The sequence below is a fragment of the Tursiops truncatus genome, chromosome 7 (assembly GCF_011762595.2).
Source record: "Tursiops truncatus isolate mTurTru1 chromosome 7, mTurTru1.mat.Y, whole genome shotgun sequence".
NCBI classification, from domain to species: domain Eukaryota; kingdom Metazoa; phylum Chordata; class Mammalia; order Artiodactyla; family Delphinidae; genus Tursiops; species Tursiops truncatus.
This window is the reverse complement of record NC_047040.1, coordinates 93,353,755-93,370,322: the sequence shown is the minus strand read 5'-3', so window position 1 is coordinate 93,370,322 and position 16,568 is coordinate 93,353,755. Positions and strand designations below refer to the sequence as shown.

At 39.0% G+C, this 16,568-nt stretch overlaps 1 protein-coding gene across 15 annotated transcripts in view; it reads left to right on the top strand.

Annotated features, from left to right (window-relative positions):
- The window catches only part of R3HDM1 (R3H domain containing 1), a 114,600-nt gene that overhangs the window by 67,184 nt on the left and 30,848 nt on the right, over positions 1 to 16,568 (top strand). For all 15 annotated transcript variants that reach the window (XM_019925502.3, XM_019925495.3, XM_019925491.3 and 12 more), the window contains 2 exons: positions 4,926 to 5,080; positions 9,292 to 9,443. In XM_019925502.3, coding sequence (XP_019781061.1) covers positions 4,926 to 5,080; positions 9,292 to 9,443 — 307 coding nt within the window. The remainder of the gene's footprint in view (positions 1 to 4,925; positions 5,081 to 9,291; positions 9,444 to 16,568) is intronic.

Below are 16,568 nucleotides of genomic sequence, written 5' to 3'. Positions count from 1 at the left end.
TTTGTGTTTTTTTTCATCTGAAAAATAGAGATAGTAAGACTTCATGAGATTGGGAGCACTAAAAGAGTTAGCATATGAAAGTGCTTAGAACAGTACCTAAAACCTAGTGAATGTCATGTAAATGTTAGCTAATATTATTGCCTCGTCCTGCTATCGAAGAAATGATAATTATGTAGTATTCTGAATGAAAATGCTTAGGGATTTGGGCTAAATTTGTGTTTGGGCTGGGTTGCAGAATGGAAACCAGAAGCTGCCATAATTTGTCCTAAAATACTTGGTCTTTTTGTCTTGTAATCTTCTTGACACATGCCTTCCTCCTAAAAGGCCGTAGAGAGTTCAGATCAGCTGAGTTTTTTTCTCATCCTTTTATTGTTAACTTGAGGTCTAAATATGTTCTAAGAAAATTTACTTAAATGCTTCCTTCCCATAGCTTTGTACAAGCCCTATTGATTAGCTATGGAGACATTGCATGGAGAAAGGTTTTGAAACAGAATGTGTCATATGGTCCATTTCTATAAACAATGTAAGTGGGTATGTATGTTGCTATCTATGCAGGGAAAATAAGGCTAACCATATATACAAGATGTAAATAGTGATTATCTACAAGTGACTGTTATGCAAAAATGGTTTTTTCCACCCTGACTTTTCCCCTTTTTTGTATTTTCCAAATTTTCTTCCATGAAAACCTATTTTATAATCAAATAAAGCTTTTTCAAAGGTGTTTTTAATGTCCCTTTTTCCCCAGCAGTGTTCAAATTAAACCTTCATTTCAAGCTTTACATATTAGATATGAACTAAAACAGTTCTTTTCTTCCTTATCAAGTAAACACTTTGAGGTTAATTACATGAAAATTACTGTGATTCGGCTGCTGTGCATTTTTTTTTTTTTTCCTTTGGTACGTGGGCCTCTCACTGTTGTGGGCTCTCCCATTGCGTTGCGGAGCATAGGCTCTGGACGCACAGGTTCAGCGGCCATGACTCACGGGCCCAGCCGCTCCGCGGCACGTGGGATCTTCCCGGACCGGGGCACGAACCCGCGTCCCCTGCATCGGCAGGCGGACTCTCAACCACTGCGCCACCAGGGAAGCCCCATGCTATGCATTTTTTAAGGAGAGGCATAATGAGTGATCCATGATTCTAGACTGAGGTGATTTGTATTCATGGGATTAAGTTTCACTTTAATGAAAAGGCAAATATGTTTAACCTTATTATATAAACATGTTATCTTAAAACTTAAGTACTGCTTTTGCTATCAAAAGCCATTCACTAAACGTGGACAGTGAGAAACTGGCCATTCATTCTCAGTCAGCCTGGTTTTGTGTAGAAGCGTGTATTATTTTGATTCCATTCTGTTAAGAATATGTTCTTCCTCGCTGTTTATTTAGTAAGTATAAATATTAAGTGCCCACTTTTTTGGCTTATTTGCTTGATAACCGATATGGATATTTTGGGTTTTTTTTCCTTTAACGGGGTGGGTAGGGTGTTACAAGCTTCTAAGCCTGCCCTTAAAAAGCACACCATTTCTATTTGGGGGGTTTTTTAAACGTGTACACAAGCCATGAGAGAACAGTTAACAAGAACAATTTTATATTACCTGTCGAGTTTTAAGAAATATGGAATAGGGCTTCCCTGGTGGCGCAGTGGTTGAGAGTATGCCTGCCGATGCAGGGGACACGGCTTCGTGCCCCGGTCGGCGAAGATCCCACATGCCGCGGAGTGGCTGGGCCCGTGAGCCATGGCCGCTGAGCCTGCGCGTCCGGAGCCTGTGTTCCGCAACGGGAGAGGCTACAACAGTGAGAGGCCCGCGTACCGCAAAAAAAAAAAAAAAAGAAAGAAATATGGAATGAGGCAATGAACAAAAGTATGAGAAGATTAATAAGAGAGCTTCTTAGGAAGGTATTTTCTTTTAATGTGTTTGACATTCTTATTAGCTCCACTGTTATTTAAAAACATGTTCCCAGTTTATTTGTGCTACTTCTGAATGAAGTACTAATATTAGTTATTTTTTCTACTTTCACAGTCTTTAAAATCTGGAACCTCTTAATTGTTCTCACTGCTTTTCTACTTGTAAAATCTCTGGTTCTCCACCAATATTCTGCCTTCATCTTCCACTTTTTTCCCTGTTCCTCAAATATGTTTTTTACTTTGTCCAGACCTTTTCTTTACGTCCAGGCTCATATGTTACTTCCTCTGTGAATACCAGCCAGGATTAACTTCTCCCTCTTAATTTCATAATGCCCTGTTTATTCTGCTCTTCTGTTATGGTGTCTTGGCTAAGAATGCCTAATTTCAAAGATAGGGACCGTGTTTCACTCACCTTTTATCACCCTCCAGGCACATCTGGAGCTCACAGCATCTTTACATAACCGTCTATGACAAATGAGGTGCTAGAGTCAGATGTTTTAGATTTTATGTTATGTTGCACATTTTCAAAATGTGATGTTTGTGTGGAGATATATATATATACATTTGTAGGAATGGATATTAGTGGAGTTAAGGTTGCATTAAAGAATCTAAAATACCATTGGAAATTTATCGGTGTAAATTCCATGATGTAGTGTCCAGGTGATGCTGCATTAGACCACTGTGTCATGAAATCTATAGCTATGTATTGAAGTTTTCTGTGTCAGATTTCTTTTCATCAGAGGGAGTTGCAGGCAGGAGGCAAACAAGGTGAACCTCCAAATACTGGCAATGAATAAAATACAAAAATAGTTTGAAAAACACTTGAGTTTCTTAGGGGGATGTGACTATTTAAGTCAAGGTATTTAAGTCACATTATGTTACAGTGAATTCTGCTAGGTGGTCACATTTTTCTTTTTAATTTTAGTGGACTGTAATTCGGACAAGACCATTGTAAGAAGTTACTTTCCCAGTCTATAAAGAGCTGAGCCCAAATTCTGACCCTGCAATAGGTGTATGTGTGGATGAGAGGTGGTGTTTCCAACACAAAAAAAAGGTCTTCACATCCCATTTCCATTCCTGCCCTTTCTTTTCCTAGGGGTGGAAATGTGTCAGTGTACGTTTCGATGATATTTGGACTTGAGTATGAATTTGAAATACTTGTTATTTGGTAAACTGAAAATAGGGTTGGTTGTTAATTATTAGGCTAAGGAGCAAGAAAGAAGCTTCTTGGGCTTCCCTGGTGGCGCAGTGGTTGAGAGTCCGCCTGCTGTTGCAGGGAACATGGGTTCGTGCCCCGCTCCGGGAAGATCCCACATGCCGCGGAGCGGCTGGGCCCGTGAGCCATGGCCGCTGAGCCTGCATGTCCGGAGCCTGTGCTCCGCAACGGGAGAGGCCACAACAGTGAGAGGCCCGCGTACCGGAAAAAAAAAAAAAAAAGAAAGAAAGAAGCTTCTTTACCACCAGATTTGAGGACTATAGGAATTTCACAGGGAGAAATGTTTCAGAAACAGCATGTTAACAATCACTTTATTACACATAAGGACCGTAATATACAGTTTTTGGGAAAGCTAGATTGGTGAGAACTCATTTGAAACATGGCAATAAAGCACTGTTGCCATAGAAATAGCATCATTTTATAAAACCCTTCACTATTAAAGTATTCACTATAACTGGATTTGTACTTGATTTTTACTTTGTTGTTAATATGTTGCTTAGTTACTGGATATGTTTTGTATTCATATCTTTAGAGAAGGTTGATGTTAGAATTTATTCAATTATTTAGCCATTGAGTGGAATCATTGAGGCTTCCAGGCAACTTCAGTGAGTGATACCCTTGTCTACAATCAATACCTGAGATGGGATCTTTGCCATTCCTGTTGCTTTAGGAATTAATAAGGATGGAGATGAAATCTTGGTATTTATAAGGTAGCAGAATAGATTTATGGTGCTATCAGAGAAATCATTTCGCTGACCTTTAGTTGTGGAAGTTTGTATAGGCAATGCCATAGTTTGGTTTATCGTTGTAGAAGCTTTTTAGATACCCTGATTAGAAGGTCAGTTAGTTATTTTTATCTGGTTTCTTTTAAAAAAAAAACAAAGGATTTGTGGTAGTTTTTAGTAATTTACATAAGTCTTGAGCTAACTGGTTTACTTAAAGGAATCCTCTTAGGGTCAGGAGACACATATTGTACAATTCATATTCACTACTCAAAGCTTATCATTGTGGATTCTTGTTTAAATAACTGATAAATTCACTTAATAAAAGTATGTTTATACTCTTAACTTACTAGTTAAATTACCAACAGTGCCTTCAGTTTAGGAAGAACTGTCCCTTAGGTTTTTGATTTGTGAACTTTGGGCAGATTGCTTAACCTCTCTAATGATCTGTTCCTCTGTTAAGTGATCTTAATAATATAAGGAAATAACCTTAAAAATTGCTAGGTAACTACATTTTCCCTTGTGCCCTTGACACATTCCTAATATAAGGATTCGTATCTTAGTGTGGTTTTTCAAACATACAACTATTCTATAAAAGTGGTTCCCCCCTGCCATTATTTTCAGTCTCCAGAAGGACTAGTTCTACTACTACCAACTCAAAACTCTCCATTTTTTAACAAGAGGCCCTGCATTTTGCTTTTGCACTGGGTCCCACAAATTATGTAGCCAGTCCTGGCCCACAGAAACTATTTTTAATAACAGACTGTACTATACACTAACTAGTAATTGTGTATATAAACCAAGTCTGTGGCCCTAAAAATTTCCTCAACTGCAAAGGAAATCTTTGTACCCAAATTTTATTTGAGTGTTATTTTGGGAGGGCGGAGAGGGTAGCTGACTTGGGTTACCTACATAGTAAACCTTTTAAATATTAGCTCTCATAACAGAAGATTTTTGAGACTTGCTGTTTAAACAAAACTCTGTCATCTTAGAACACAAAGTACTTGCTTAAAATACAAAAACATACTGCTAGTGAAATAAATTAAATTCAAAGCAGGATTTAACTCACTGTGCCATTACAGGTTATCAAGTTATGCCCAACCAGCAGCAAAACTACCAGGGGATAGTTGGAGTTCAGCAACCCCAGAGTCAGAGCCTAGTTGGTGGCCAGCCGAACAGCATTGGAAATCAGATTCAAGGAGTGGTCATCCCCTATCCTTCAGTGCCATCATATCAGGTACGTGGTCGCTCTTACCTGCGTTGGGTAGAGGGGATTTTGAATAACTAAAATGTGTAGCTACATTCTTCTCCTTTTAATATGGGGAAAATGCTTCTGTAATACATAACTTTATAGTCTTAAGAGTTTTATTAGTCATTGCAGCTTTGTTCTGTCCTCACTTATTGCATCATTCATTCACTTCATTAACTTAGAAAAAAATATCTGAACCATATTAATTTTGAGAAGTAGATTTTTCTGGCATTGTCTGTGTTTCCAGCTATTCAATACATAAGTATCAATATATGAGCAAGTGTCTTATTCTATTCTTCAGCTCCTTAGAAAATCTCTTGAGGAGAATGGAATGGGAGGGAAAAATAAAGGTAGAGGTAGGTATATGAAATACAGTACAGATTATAAGTCAGTATTTATAGAATAGAGAAGGATGTGCAATTTCCCATGCTGGAACTGACGTTTTTCCCCCTCACTAAATCAAGAAAAGGAAGAGTATGTCATGTATTGAAAATGTCATGGATTTTAATTTATAGTTCTAAAGTAGAAATACCTACTGTTTCATGAATAAGTCAGATTTCTTTAGCCCATCTATGGCACATTTCCAGAAATTTATTTTACCTTCCTTTACCTTTCTGGAATAACCTGTGAGTGAGTTTGTTTTATTAGCCTCATGGTTTCCCATAACTGACTCGAATGTTAAGAAATCCAAAGGCCGTTGTCATTCATCTCAACAAGGTAAAAATAATCTAGCTGGGAAGATAAATTGTACATCTAAACACAGGTCAACAAATTGATGATAATATACAGACCACTAAGTGAAGGAATTGTGAAATATGGCCATGAATAGGTTAGGGACTTAATACAGAAGTCTTCTAGAAAGGTATAAACCTTTAATCAGCTCTTAAAAGAAAATTATGGGCATAAATTAGTTAAGGCATTCTGAGGATGGGGAAGGATATGAGCAAAGGAGGTAGCATATTCTTGTAATTGCAGAAAATGAAAATTGTAATTAAAATGTAAAATGTGGAATTGTTGAGGACTTCTGAGCACTAAGAATATGTCTACTTTTGAAGCCCCTTGATAATAGAAAGCAACTAAGGAAAAAAGAAGATACATCCTGAAACTAGATTTTATATCTTTCTTTTCTCTCAAATCCTCCATGCTTTTTACTCCAGTCCACCCTGCTTAAACCGAGGCCCATGAGACTGCCCATCCCCTATTTCTTCTGTAGCTAGATATTAGACAGGATCACTACCAAGCCAGGAGCTCTCCCTTCTCAAGGACCCTGGTCATGCTACCTAATCTAGTCTGCTGAGCATCTGTTAGATGCCCAGGCACTGTGTAAATAAGATCTCCCTTGAAATATAAGTTTAGGGACTTCCCTGGTGGTCCAGTGAGTAAGACTCTGTGCACCCAGTGCTGGGGGACCGGGTTCAATCCATGGTCGGGGAACTAGATCCCGCATGCATGCTGCAACTAAGAGTCCGCATGCCGCAACTAAAGATCCTGCGTGCCAAAACTAAGACCCGGTGCAGGCTAGACTAAATAAATAAATAAACAAACAAATAAATAAAAGAAAGATTAGTTTAACACTGGAAAATTAACTGGTGGATTAACTATAAAAAAAAGAAATATAAGTTTAAAATAAATTACATCCTCGTTAGTGTAGTTTTTAAAAATGGAGCTAGATACTGAAAGTGTTTCAGAGCTAAGACAATTATTATCATTTCTATAGCATACTTTTTTACAAGTTATAAATTATTTTCTCATGGTATTTCATGTAATCCTTCCACTGGGTGAATGACTGTGAGATGTATTGCTCTGATAAGCAGTGAATGACAGGCTGCTTCATGCTTCCTACTACATTTGGTTAGATAAGCTAGGTGGTAATAAACTGTCATCTAAAAAATAAGCCCGAAGGAATTACCTAGCAGTCCAGTGGTTAGGACTCGTTGCTTTCACGGCCAAGGGCCTGGGTTCAACCCCTGGTCGGAGAACTAAGATCCTGCAAGTCGTGCATCACGGCTGAAAAAATAAAAATAAAATTTTAAATTAACAAATAAATAATAAACCTGAAAAGTCATCTACTCAGTAGAGTATATTCTGCGGCTGTACATTCTCAAGTACGGTTTCCTCTCTTTTGGTACTTCAGTTTTTTCTTTACCACTAGTTACAAATTTATTCTGTAGCTTAAATCATCTAGATTGAGTTGCCATTTTTCCTAGATCTTGCACATACACTAACTTAGATAGAATCAGAAATAATCTTAGGATATTACACTGCCTCAGTAGACAAAAAGACTGAAATATATTTTGTCATAAAAAATTGGATAAATCAAACCAACAACTTTATCTTTGCTGCTGAGCCAAATTGAAAGTAGTTTAAGAGATTACTGTGTATTTTGAAAGAACTAGTTACTAGTTTAGAAACATGTTATATAGGCAAGACTTAGAAGTTAATCATCAACTTATAAATCACAGAGCCCAGGTATAGAGAATGATAAAGTGGTTAAAGAACTAAGGCTCTGGAGCCAGTGGGCATGGGTTCAAACCCCGACTTTTCTCCTTACTAGCTATACAACCTTGGGCAAGTTATTAATCTCAATTTTTAACCCCTTCTATAAAACAAGGATGATAAAAGTAACTTCTTAGGGTTGTTAGGAAGACTTGATGTAGTAATATACATAAAGTTCTTGGAACAGAACCTGAACATGGTAGTAAGTACTCGGTAATGTTAACTTTGATTGTCATCACTGTTACTACTGTTGCTGACATCATCATCAGAAGCTTTTACACAGGCTTTATTTACCAAAATCATTGTAATGCAACTAATGTGGTGCACTTGTAAATTACAAAACCATTATGCCGTTGTGGTTTCTATTTTAGAAACTGGAAACTAGAGAAATGAATCCATTATGTTCATGTGTTTTTTTGTGTTTTTTTTTTTTTAATTTATTTATTTTTGGCCACGTTGGGTCTTCATTGCTGTGCGCGGGCTTTCTGTAGTTGCGGCGAGCGGGAGCTACTCTTGGTTGTGTTGCGCGGGCTTCTCGTGGCAGTGTCTTATATTGTTGCAGAGCACGGGCTCGAGGCCTGTGGACTTCAGTAGTTGTGGCGTGAGGGCTCAGTAGTTGTGGCTCGCGGGCTTAGTTGCTCCACAGCATGTGGAATCTTCCCAGACCAGGGATCAAACCCGTATCCCCTGCATTGGCAGGCGGATTCTTAACCACTGCACCACCAGGGAAGTCCTGATTATGTTCATGTGGTTTCTATGTAGATGAATGTGGAAAACAGAGAATTGAAAGATCCACTGTTCATCAGATGCCTGCTGTGCTAGATCCTGTAAATGGAGATTATAATGGAGATGATACCCCTCCTGAGGTGGAGGTGGCATCCTCTTTTTGCAGATAATGAACTCTGGGGCCTCAGAATCTGAGTTAAGTCGTTTGCCCAGTGTCACATATATAGTAAAATTGATGGAGTCAGTATCACATCTAGATATCTTAAGCTTCAGAGCTCACACTTTCTGATCCAATGTATCTCACTAGTACCCCATCTGAGTTTTACTTCGTTCTACCTGAGGTAAATTGCATTACTCTTTCCATGTGAAAGGGTCATCCTTATTTGGAAACTGTTTCTTTTTTAAAATAACTTCTGGGACTTCCCTGGTGGCACATTGGTTCAGAATCCACCTGCCAATGCAGGGGACATGGCTTCGATCCCTGGTCCGGGAAGATCCCACATGCCGCGGAGCAACTAAGCCCGTGCACCACAACTGCTGAGCCTGTGCTGTAGAGCCCGTGAGCCACAACTACTGAACCCGCCTGCCACAACTACTGAAGCCTGCACACCACAACGAAGAGTAACCCTGGCTCCCTGCAACTAAAGAAAGCCCGCGTGCAGCAACAAAGACCCAACGCAGCCAAAAATTAAATAAATTTTTAAAATAAAAATAATAAGATAACTTCTACTTTGGGATGTGAGTCATAACTCCTAGCCTACTGTACTATTGATAAATGCTAGCCAAAAACAATAACCAGCTAAAAGGAACATTGAAATAAAGTGGTAATGCTGTAACTAACTTATCAGGACAGCCTATTGGCAGTTTTACCTTATTCCTAACTGCTCACACTTGAAAGTTTATGGAGGCTGGAGACATTAACATTTGCAAGGTTTTAAAGAACGTTTTTTGCCTTTAAATTGCCTTTCAAATTTTAGGTTTCACTGCCTCAAGGTTCTCAAGGAATTGCCCATCAGACTTATCAACAGCCTGTTATGTTCCCTAATCAGTCTAATCAAGGATCTATGCCTACAGCAGGAATGCCAGTTTACTATAGCATCATTCCACCTGGCCAACAAAATAATTTAAGGTGAGTATGAATAAAAAGCCTAATCTTATAGCTCCTCATTGTTTATCAGGATTGTGGTCCGTTGCTAATTTTAAAGTTGCCTAAGGGGCATTACCTGAGATCATTCTCTAATCTAGAATAGAAAAACTACAATACAATCTATTTATCTAGCATTTTTTTTAACAAAATCAGTATAAGCAAGGCATTCCATATGTAAACCAATGGAGAATCAAATTTTCTCTCATGTGCCTGAAAGTAGTAGGCCAGTCTCCTTTTACTCACCTAAGTGGAATCAATAGTTGGCCATAGATCTTAGAGTTAAGAGCGTTTATGTGTTAATATTTAAGGTTTTTGTAAGAGTCTGGGGAGAATGTATTTCCTGTATATAACTTCAAGAGCAAAATATCTTGCTGGAATCTTTCAGGCTCTGGGGAGCTCCTTTTTCATCAGTAAGAGGAGGGAGGCATATGAGAAGCAAATGATAGTAGGTCTATATTAAAGCAAGTCGTGAAGTATTCCATTAGCCACTTAACTTAAAAGAACAGAAGCTTCTCTGATAAGCCTAATGTGTTAAAAAAAAAAAACAGTCTTCCTTTGAGTTGGGTACTTTTAGTCTGCTGTTCAGAGTGGATTACAGTCTTTCATTTATTCTCATGACATTTCTGTAAGGTTGCCAGAGTAGCCTTGGTGCTCTTTTTTTTTTTTTTTTTTTTTTTTTTTTTTTTTTTTTTTTTTTTTTTCTTCCTTTCTCCTTTTGCGCCACGCGGGCCTCCCACTGCTGTGGCCTCCCCCGATGCGGAGCACAGGCTCCGGACGCGCAGGCCCAGCGGCATGGCTCACGGGCCCAGCCGCTCCTCGGCACGTGGGATCCTCCCGGACCGGGGCACGAACCCGCGTCCCCTGCATCGGCAGGCGGACTCTCAACCACTGCGCCACCAGGGAAGCCCTTGGTGCTCTTTTTAATAAGGAGTCTGAAGGTGGAATTGCTGATAAGAGGCTGTCACCCAGTTATGGTTACAGATGGTATTTAGAGGTGAAGAAGGGGTTGCAGTACTTGCTTCATTGAATCTGTTTGGGAAAATGGGGACTTGACTCTCATTTTATTTGTTGTCATAAACACACATACATACACACCTGAGGAACTCACATATTTCCTCCTCTCTGTGGATACCACAAACTGAAAAGGCCCAGGCTTTTTAAACAAGTTGGTTGAAATCTCACAGGCAACTTTGGAGTTTTATACAATGATGAGCCCCAGCTCTTTTGTGGTAGAGCTGCTGCACAGTGAAAATTTAAAAAAAATTTTGGGGGGGCCTCACTGTGCAGCACGCAGGATCTTATTTCCCGGACCAGGGATTGAACCTGCATCCCCTGCAATGGAAGCACAGAGTCTTAACCACTGGACTGCTAGGGAAGTCCTGAAAATAGAAATTTATACTGTGTTAAAATTTCCCATTATTTTTTAAAGCCTTCCAGGTGATTCTTCTGGCAATAAGAGTTGAGACTCACTGACCTATGCTAACCAGCCCTTTTTTTCATCTGTACACTTCAGCTATGCACAAGTCTCCATAACCAGTAATATTTTACACATTTGCAAGAAAGTCATAATATCTGTCATTGTAAAATTTCATCCAAGACCCAGTGTCCTAAGGTAAAACTGTGTCGATTACTCCATACCAGCAAGTATAATAAATCTCAGTTTGTTCACAGGGGGAAAGTATATCTTAAACTCTAAGCTATAGGGTCCTGATCCAAACACACATGTTTATACTAAAACATTACCAGATTATAAGATTTCTGTAAGAACACTAAGTGAGCCTTTGTTCTGAAAAATGTCTTCCTTAGCTTGAGTTGCTTAGCAATCCATTTTCTTGTGGCGGCTCCTTATGCAGAAAAGTGGAATTTGAATTATCTTTACTTTCAGCTCAACCAATCAGTTATCACTGAGGCAATTTTGTGTTTGGATTGGATTGTGTTGTTATGTGTACTATGAGGATTTAGCATGGCCTGATACAAATCATGTGTCTTGTCACTTTCAGCAAGCCATGTACCGGTCAGAGAAACTAGTTTTACAACAAATCATGGTATTTCTGTCTATGATGTAGAGAAAAATCTAATTTCATTCCTACAGTCTGCAAAAATGGGCAGGCTAGTTGGATAATATTTTCAAAATGCTCCCATTTGGGTTTTTTTTGTATTACCATTTATTTTCCCATTTTTATTTTGAAACTCAAAAGGAGAATATACTTTTGTCTTTGATCTGCAATCTCAAAGTGCCAGCGTACAGAGAGGGGAACTTGAAGAGACTGTAACCTTTATTTTTCAGAACTCTAAAAAAAAGGTTTCACAGAATCTTTATGAAATAATGAAAAAGAAAACCTACTTTTAAGTCTTTTTCCCTTTTCCATCTGCATAGTCTGTTTTTCCTCATTTTGTAAACTAGTATCCCTCTAGTGTCCCCTTTGTCCTACTTCTGGAACTGTTTTGGATTCCTTTAATTTCTCCCAAACTTCTAGTTTTGCATTTTGGTTTTTTGTTTGCCTCAGCCATCCTTTGAAATAATTGTCAATAACAGAGTCTCAATCTGAACCACATGTTTTAGTGAACTTTTACTTCTGTTGTTATTAAAAGGGAATTTGTTAACACTTAGCCTAGAGAAATAAAATGTAATGAGAAAGTTACTTCTGGTGCTAAAACATTGCCTTTTCAGAATGTTTATTTTCTCTTCATTGGATACAACAGCTTTTATTTATCACCAAAATTAATTAGTAAATTAAGTTATATGGACAAAAATAATTTTAAATAGGAAGGGAAGAGGATGCTTATAGCTATTCCATTTCTTGTAAACTCACCAAAAATGAGTGATAATAGTAATTTTTTAATATAAATTTATTTATTTATTTTTGGCTGCATTGGGTCTTTCTTGCTGCCCGTGGGCTTTCTCCAGTTGCAGTGAGCAGGGGCTACTCTTTGTTGAGGTGCACAAGCTTCTTATTGCGGTGGCTTCTCTTGTCACGGAGCATGGGCTCTAGGCGCACGGGCTTCAGTAGTTGTGGCATGCGGGCTCAGTAGTTGTGGCTCACGGGCTCCGGAACGCAGGCTCAGTAGTTGTGGTGCACGGGCTTAGTTGCTCCATGGCATGTGGGATCTTCCCGGACGAGGGCTCAAACCCTTGTCCCCTGCATTGGCAGGCGGATTCTTAACCACTGCACCACCAGGGAAGTCTCTATTTTATTTTATTTTTTTGGAAGTCTCTATTTTAGATTAATAATTTTTAAGTAGATATCTTTAAAGAATAAGGAGGAGAGGTGCTATTTCATGCAAAAATCTTTTCATTTTTCAGTCTCTCTCAGTGAGTTTCTATTGGGCAAAATAATTCTCCTGCATCTACATTTTGTCTGTTAAAAGAGTGTTTTCTCTATTTAACTTGTTTGGGTCTTCCTGATTATACATACAATACAGAGTCATTGTAGAAAATTTGAAAATATAAAATTTTCAAAATGTAAAAAAGGGTGAAAAAGCAAATCAGCTACAATCTCACCACTCAGATATAATCACTGTTAAATTTTGGTGTCTTCATTCAAGTTATTTTTCAGTGTACACATAATATGTGAACTTTGTTAGGAATCATATATTCTAAACATTATATTTTCTATATTTTTAATTACATTGTTCATAAGCTCTGGTTTCAAAATTAAACCAGGGACTTCCCTGGTGGCGCAGTGGTTAAGAATCCACCTGCCAAGACAGGGGACACAGGTTCAATCTCTGGTCTGGGAAGATCCCACATGCCGCGGAGCATCTGAGCCCATGCGCCACAACTACTGAGCCTGTGCTCTGGAGCCCATGAGCCACAACTACTGAGACCGCATGCCACAACTACTGAAGCCTGCATGCCTAGAGCCCGTGCTCCGCAACAAGAGAAGCCACCGCAATGAGAAGCCCGTGCACCGCAACGAAGAGTAGCCCCGCTCACCACAACTAGAGAAAGCCCACATGCAGCAACAAAGACCCAATGCAGCCAAAAATAAATAAATAAATAAATTGTAATGAATAAATAAGCCAGCCCCACAATGTGGCCAAAATAACAAATAAAGAACTCTAAAAAGGAAATTACAAGTTTTGCAGTTCATGAAGTCTTACAGATGAAAGGTCAAGAAGAATATTTATTCAAAAATAGGTAGTACTTTTTTGAAAGACAGAAGGGAAAGAACTTATGTAAGGAGAAATTCAGTTAGTTTTTTTTTAAACATAAGGAAAAAGGAGTACATCTCTTAATCTTCCCACCCACTTTTGAATTATTCGTTAGATTTTTACAGCTTTCTTCCTCAAGTAAATTTTAAGCTTTTCCAAATTGTTTCTCAAAATCCATCCTTTCTTCACAGCCCAAGAATTTGAATGGCTTGCCATTTTATTTGTTATTTCTTCAGGCCATAGGTAACCTAGATAACAAGCGATCCCCTGAGATACTCCAAGTTTAGGAAGCAGAAAAGGTTTGTGTTGGAAGTGCCCCTTTGGCATATTCTATTTATTTTATTTTGTGAATAATTTCTATTCCTTGAGAGTGTGTTTTATACTGCTGTGTAAAACAACTCTTGTGTTTCACACTCCTGTGTAAAGCAACTCCTGTGTTTTACTTATCAGTGTTGGGGACAATATCAGACATGTTGATGAAAGGATCTTAAAAACCTACATCCTCTTGATTTCCATTTCCAGCCACGATAGAGTAGTAGAAACCAAATTTATCCTCCTACCATAACTTTAAAACTAGAGACAAATACATGAAACAACAGTTTTCATTAGGCAGTGAGGGACAGTAAACCCTGAGAGAGGGAAAACAAACAAGTGAGTCTTCCGATTGCTCCAGCTTGCTGCCTGGGGAGAGTGTCCTAGCCACATCTCAGGGAGGAGGAACCCAAGCAAGACCCTCTGTCTAAGTTAAGGAGATGGAATTAGGAGTCCCAGGAAGCCAAGGTGGCTTAGAGTTTGCAGGGCAGAATACTGAAGAGAAGAGGGTTACAAAGAGGTTGCTCTGGAGATCTAAGTGGGACCCTTTTGAGTCTTAGTTGATTGCTGACTGGTGCATTTATGTGCAAAAACTCCCCAAGGCAGGGAAAAGAGCCATTCAAAAGGAACAGGCAGAACAATCCCTGAAGCTCACACAAGGACAGGAAGAGTTTAAATTCCTACCAGCCAGTATGTCAAAACCTCATAACACATGAGGCATTGAGTAGAGGACTTAAAAGAATACTGTCTCAGTAGTGGAGGACAATTAGCCTTAGATTAAAAGCTGCTCTGGTCCTGCCTTAAACAAGCAGGACCCAAAAGGATTAAATTGTCTCCAGATAACTGTGGCTCAGAACAAAGCTCAGAAATATTATTTAAAAATACAAGGGGGACTTCCCTGCTGGCGCAGTGGTTAAGAATCCGCTTGCGGGCTTCCCTGGTGGCGCAGTGGTTGAGAGTCCGCCTTCCGATGCACAGGACATGGGTTCGTGCCCCGTTCTGGGAGGATCCTAAATGCCGCGGAGCGGCTGGGCCCGTGAGCCATGGCCGCTGAGCCTACGTGTCCAGAGCCTGTGCTCCGCAACGGGAGAGGCCACAGCAAGGAGAGGCCCGCGTACCACAAAAAAAAAAAAAAAAAAAAAAATCCTCCTACCAATGCAGGGAACGCAGGTCCAATCCCTGGTCCTGGAAGATACCATGCCACAGAGCAACTAAGCCCGTGCCCCACAGCTACTGAGCCTGTGCTCTAGAGTCCACGAGCCACAACTACTGAGCCCGCACACCACGACTACTGAAGCCTGCGCACCTAGAGCCTGTGCTCTGCAATAAGAGAAGCCACCGCAGTGAGAAGCCCATGCACTGCAACAAAGAGTAGCCCCCGCTCGCCGCAACTAGAGAAAGGCTGCGCACAGCAATGAAGACCCAACACTGCCAAAACAAACAACAAAAAAAACAAGGATATCCAACAGTCCACAAGGTTAAATTCATAATGCCTGGCATCCAATCAAAAATTAGGAAGTATGCAAGGAAGTGAGAAACTAATAAGGCCAATAATGAGGAAAAATCAGTCAATTGAAACTGACTGAAACAATGCCAGTATAAAATTCAGACAGGAAGAAGAACTAGGAAATAATGAACAGAGCATCAGTGCTTTTCAGGGGGCCTAATGCATGTGCAATTGGCATCCTCCAAAGAGAGAAAAAGGGCGGACAAAAAAATATTTGAATAGTAATGGCTGAAATGTTTCAAAATTTATGAAAATCATAAACCTGCATATCCAAAAAGTTCAACAAACTCAGGCAAAAGAAATATGGAGGAAACTTTTCAAAACGTTATAAAGAGAAAATTGTAAAAGTAGCCAGAGAAAAGAAGACACATTACATATAGAGGAACAAAGATAAGACTTCGATAGACTTCTTGTTAGAAACAATACAAGCCAGAAGACAGTGGTACAACATCTGTATTTGGGGTTATGAGAGAAAAAACAGAATTCTATACCAGTAGAAATATTTTTCAGAAACAAATATGAAATAAAGACTATTTCAAACATGCAAAAACTGAAACAATTAATCACCAGCTTACCTGCACTGCAAGGAATGTTAAAGGAAGTCTTTCAGACAGTAAGAAAATTATACCAGTTGGAAACTGGCTACACAACAGAATAAAAATGAAAAGTCAAACAATATACTGACTGGGAAATCAAATATCTGAAAAAGTACTTCTGTAGAGAGGATATGAAGAATTCTCAAACCTCAGTAATTTAAAAAAAAAACACCTTCAGAAACAATTTGTTTAAAAAGTTAAACCTACGTGTGGAGCACTGCTATACAATAGTTAGAGGTACATGGTGAGGAAAGTTGTGGAAACTTAGTGATGTTCTTTTCTTAATCCAAATGGAGGTTACATAGTTCTTCATCTTATAATTCTTTAAAATGTATAATATATTTCTGGGTACTCTTGTTGTATATATATTTCAAACCCCTAAATAGGTAATAAAATCATTAACTATGGGGGAAGACTTTAAGAGATAAGGGGCAAGAGAATGGGAGGAGAGGAACTGGAGACACTAAATAGAGGCAACTTTTGAGAATTGCATCCCTAAAGGGAGCATTGAATTTCAGTAGTATATGGGAGGGGAAA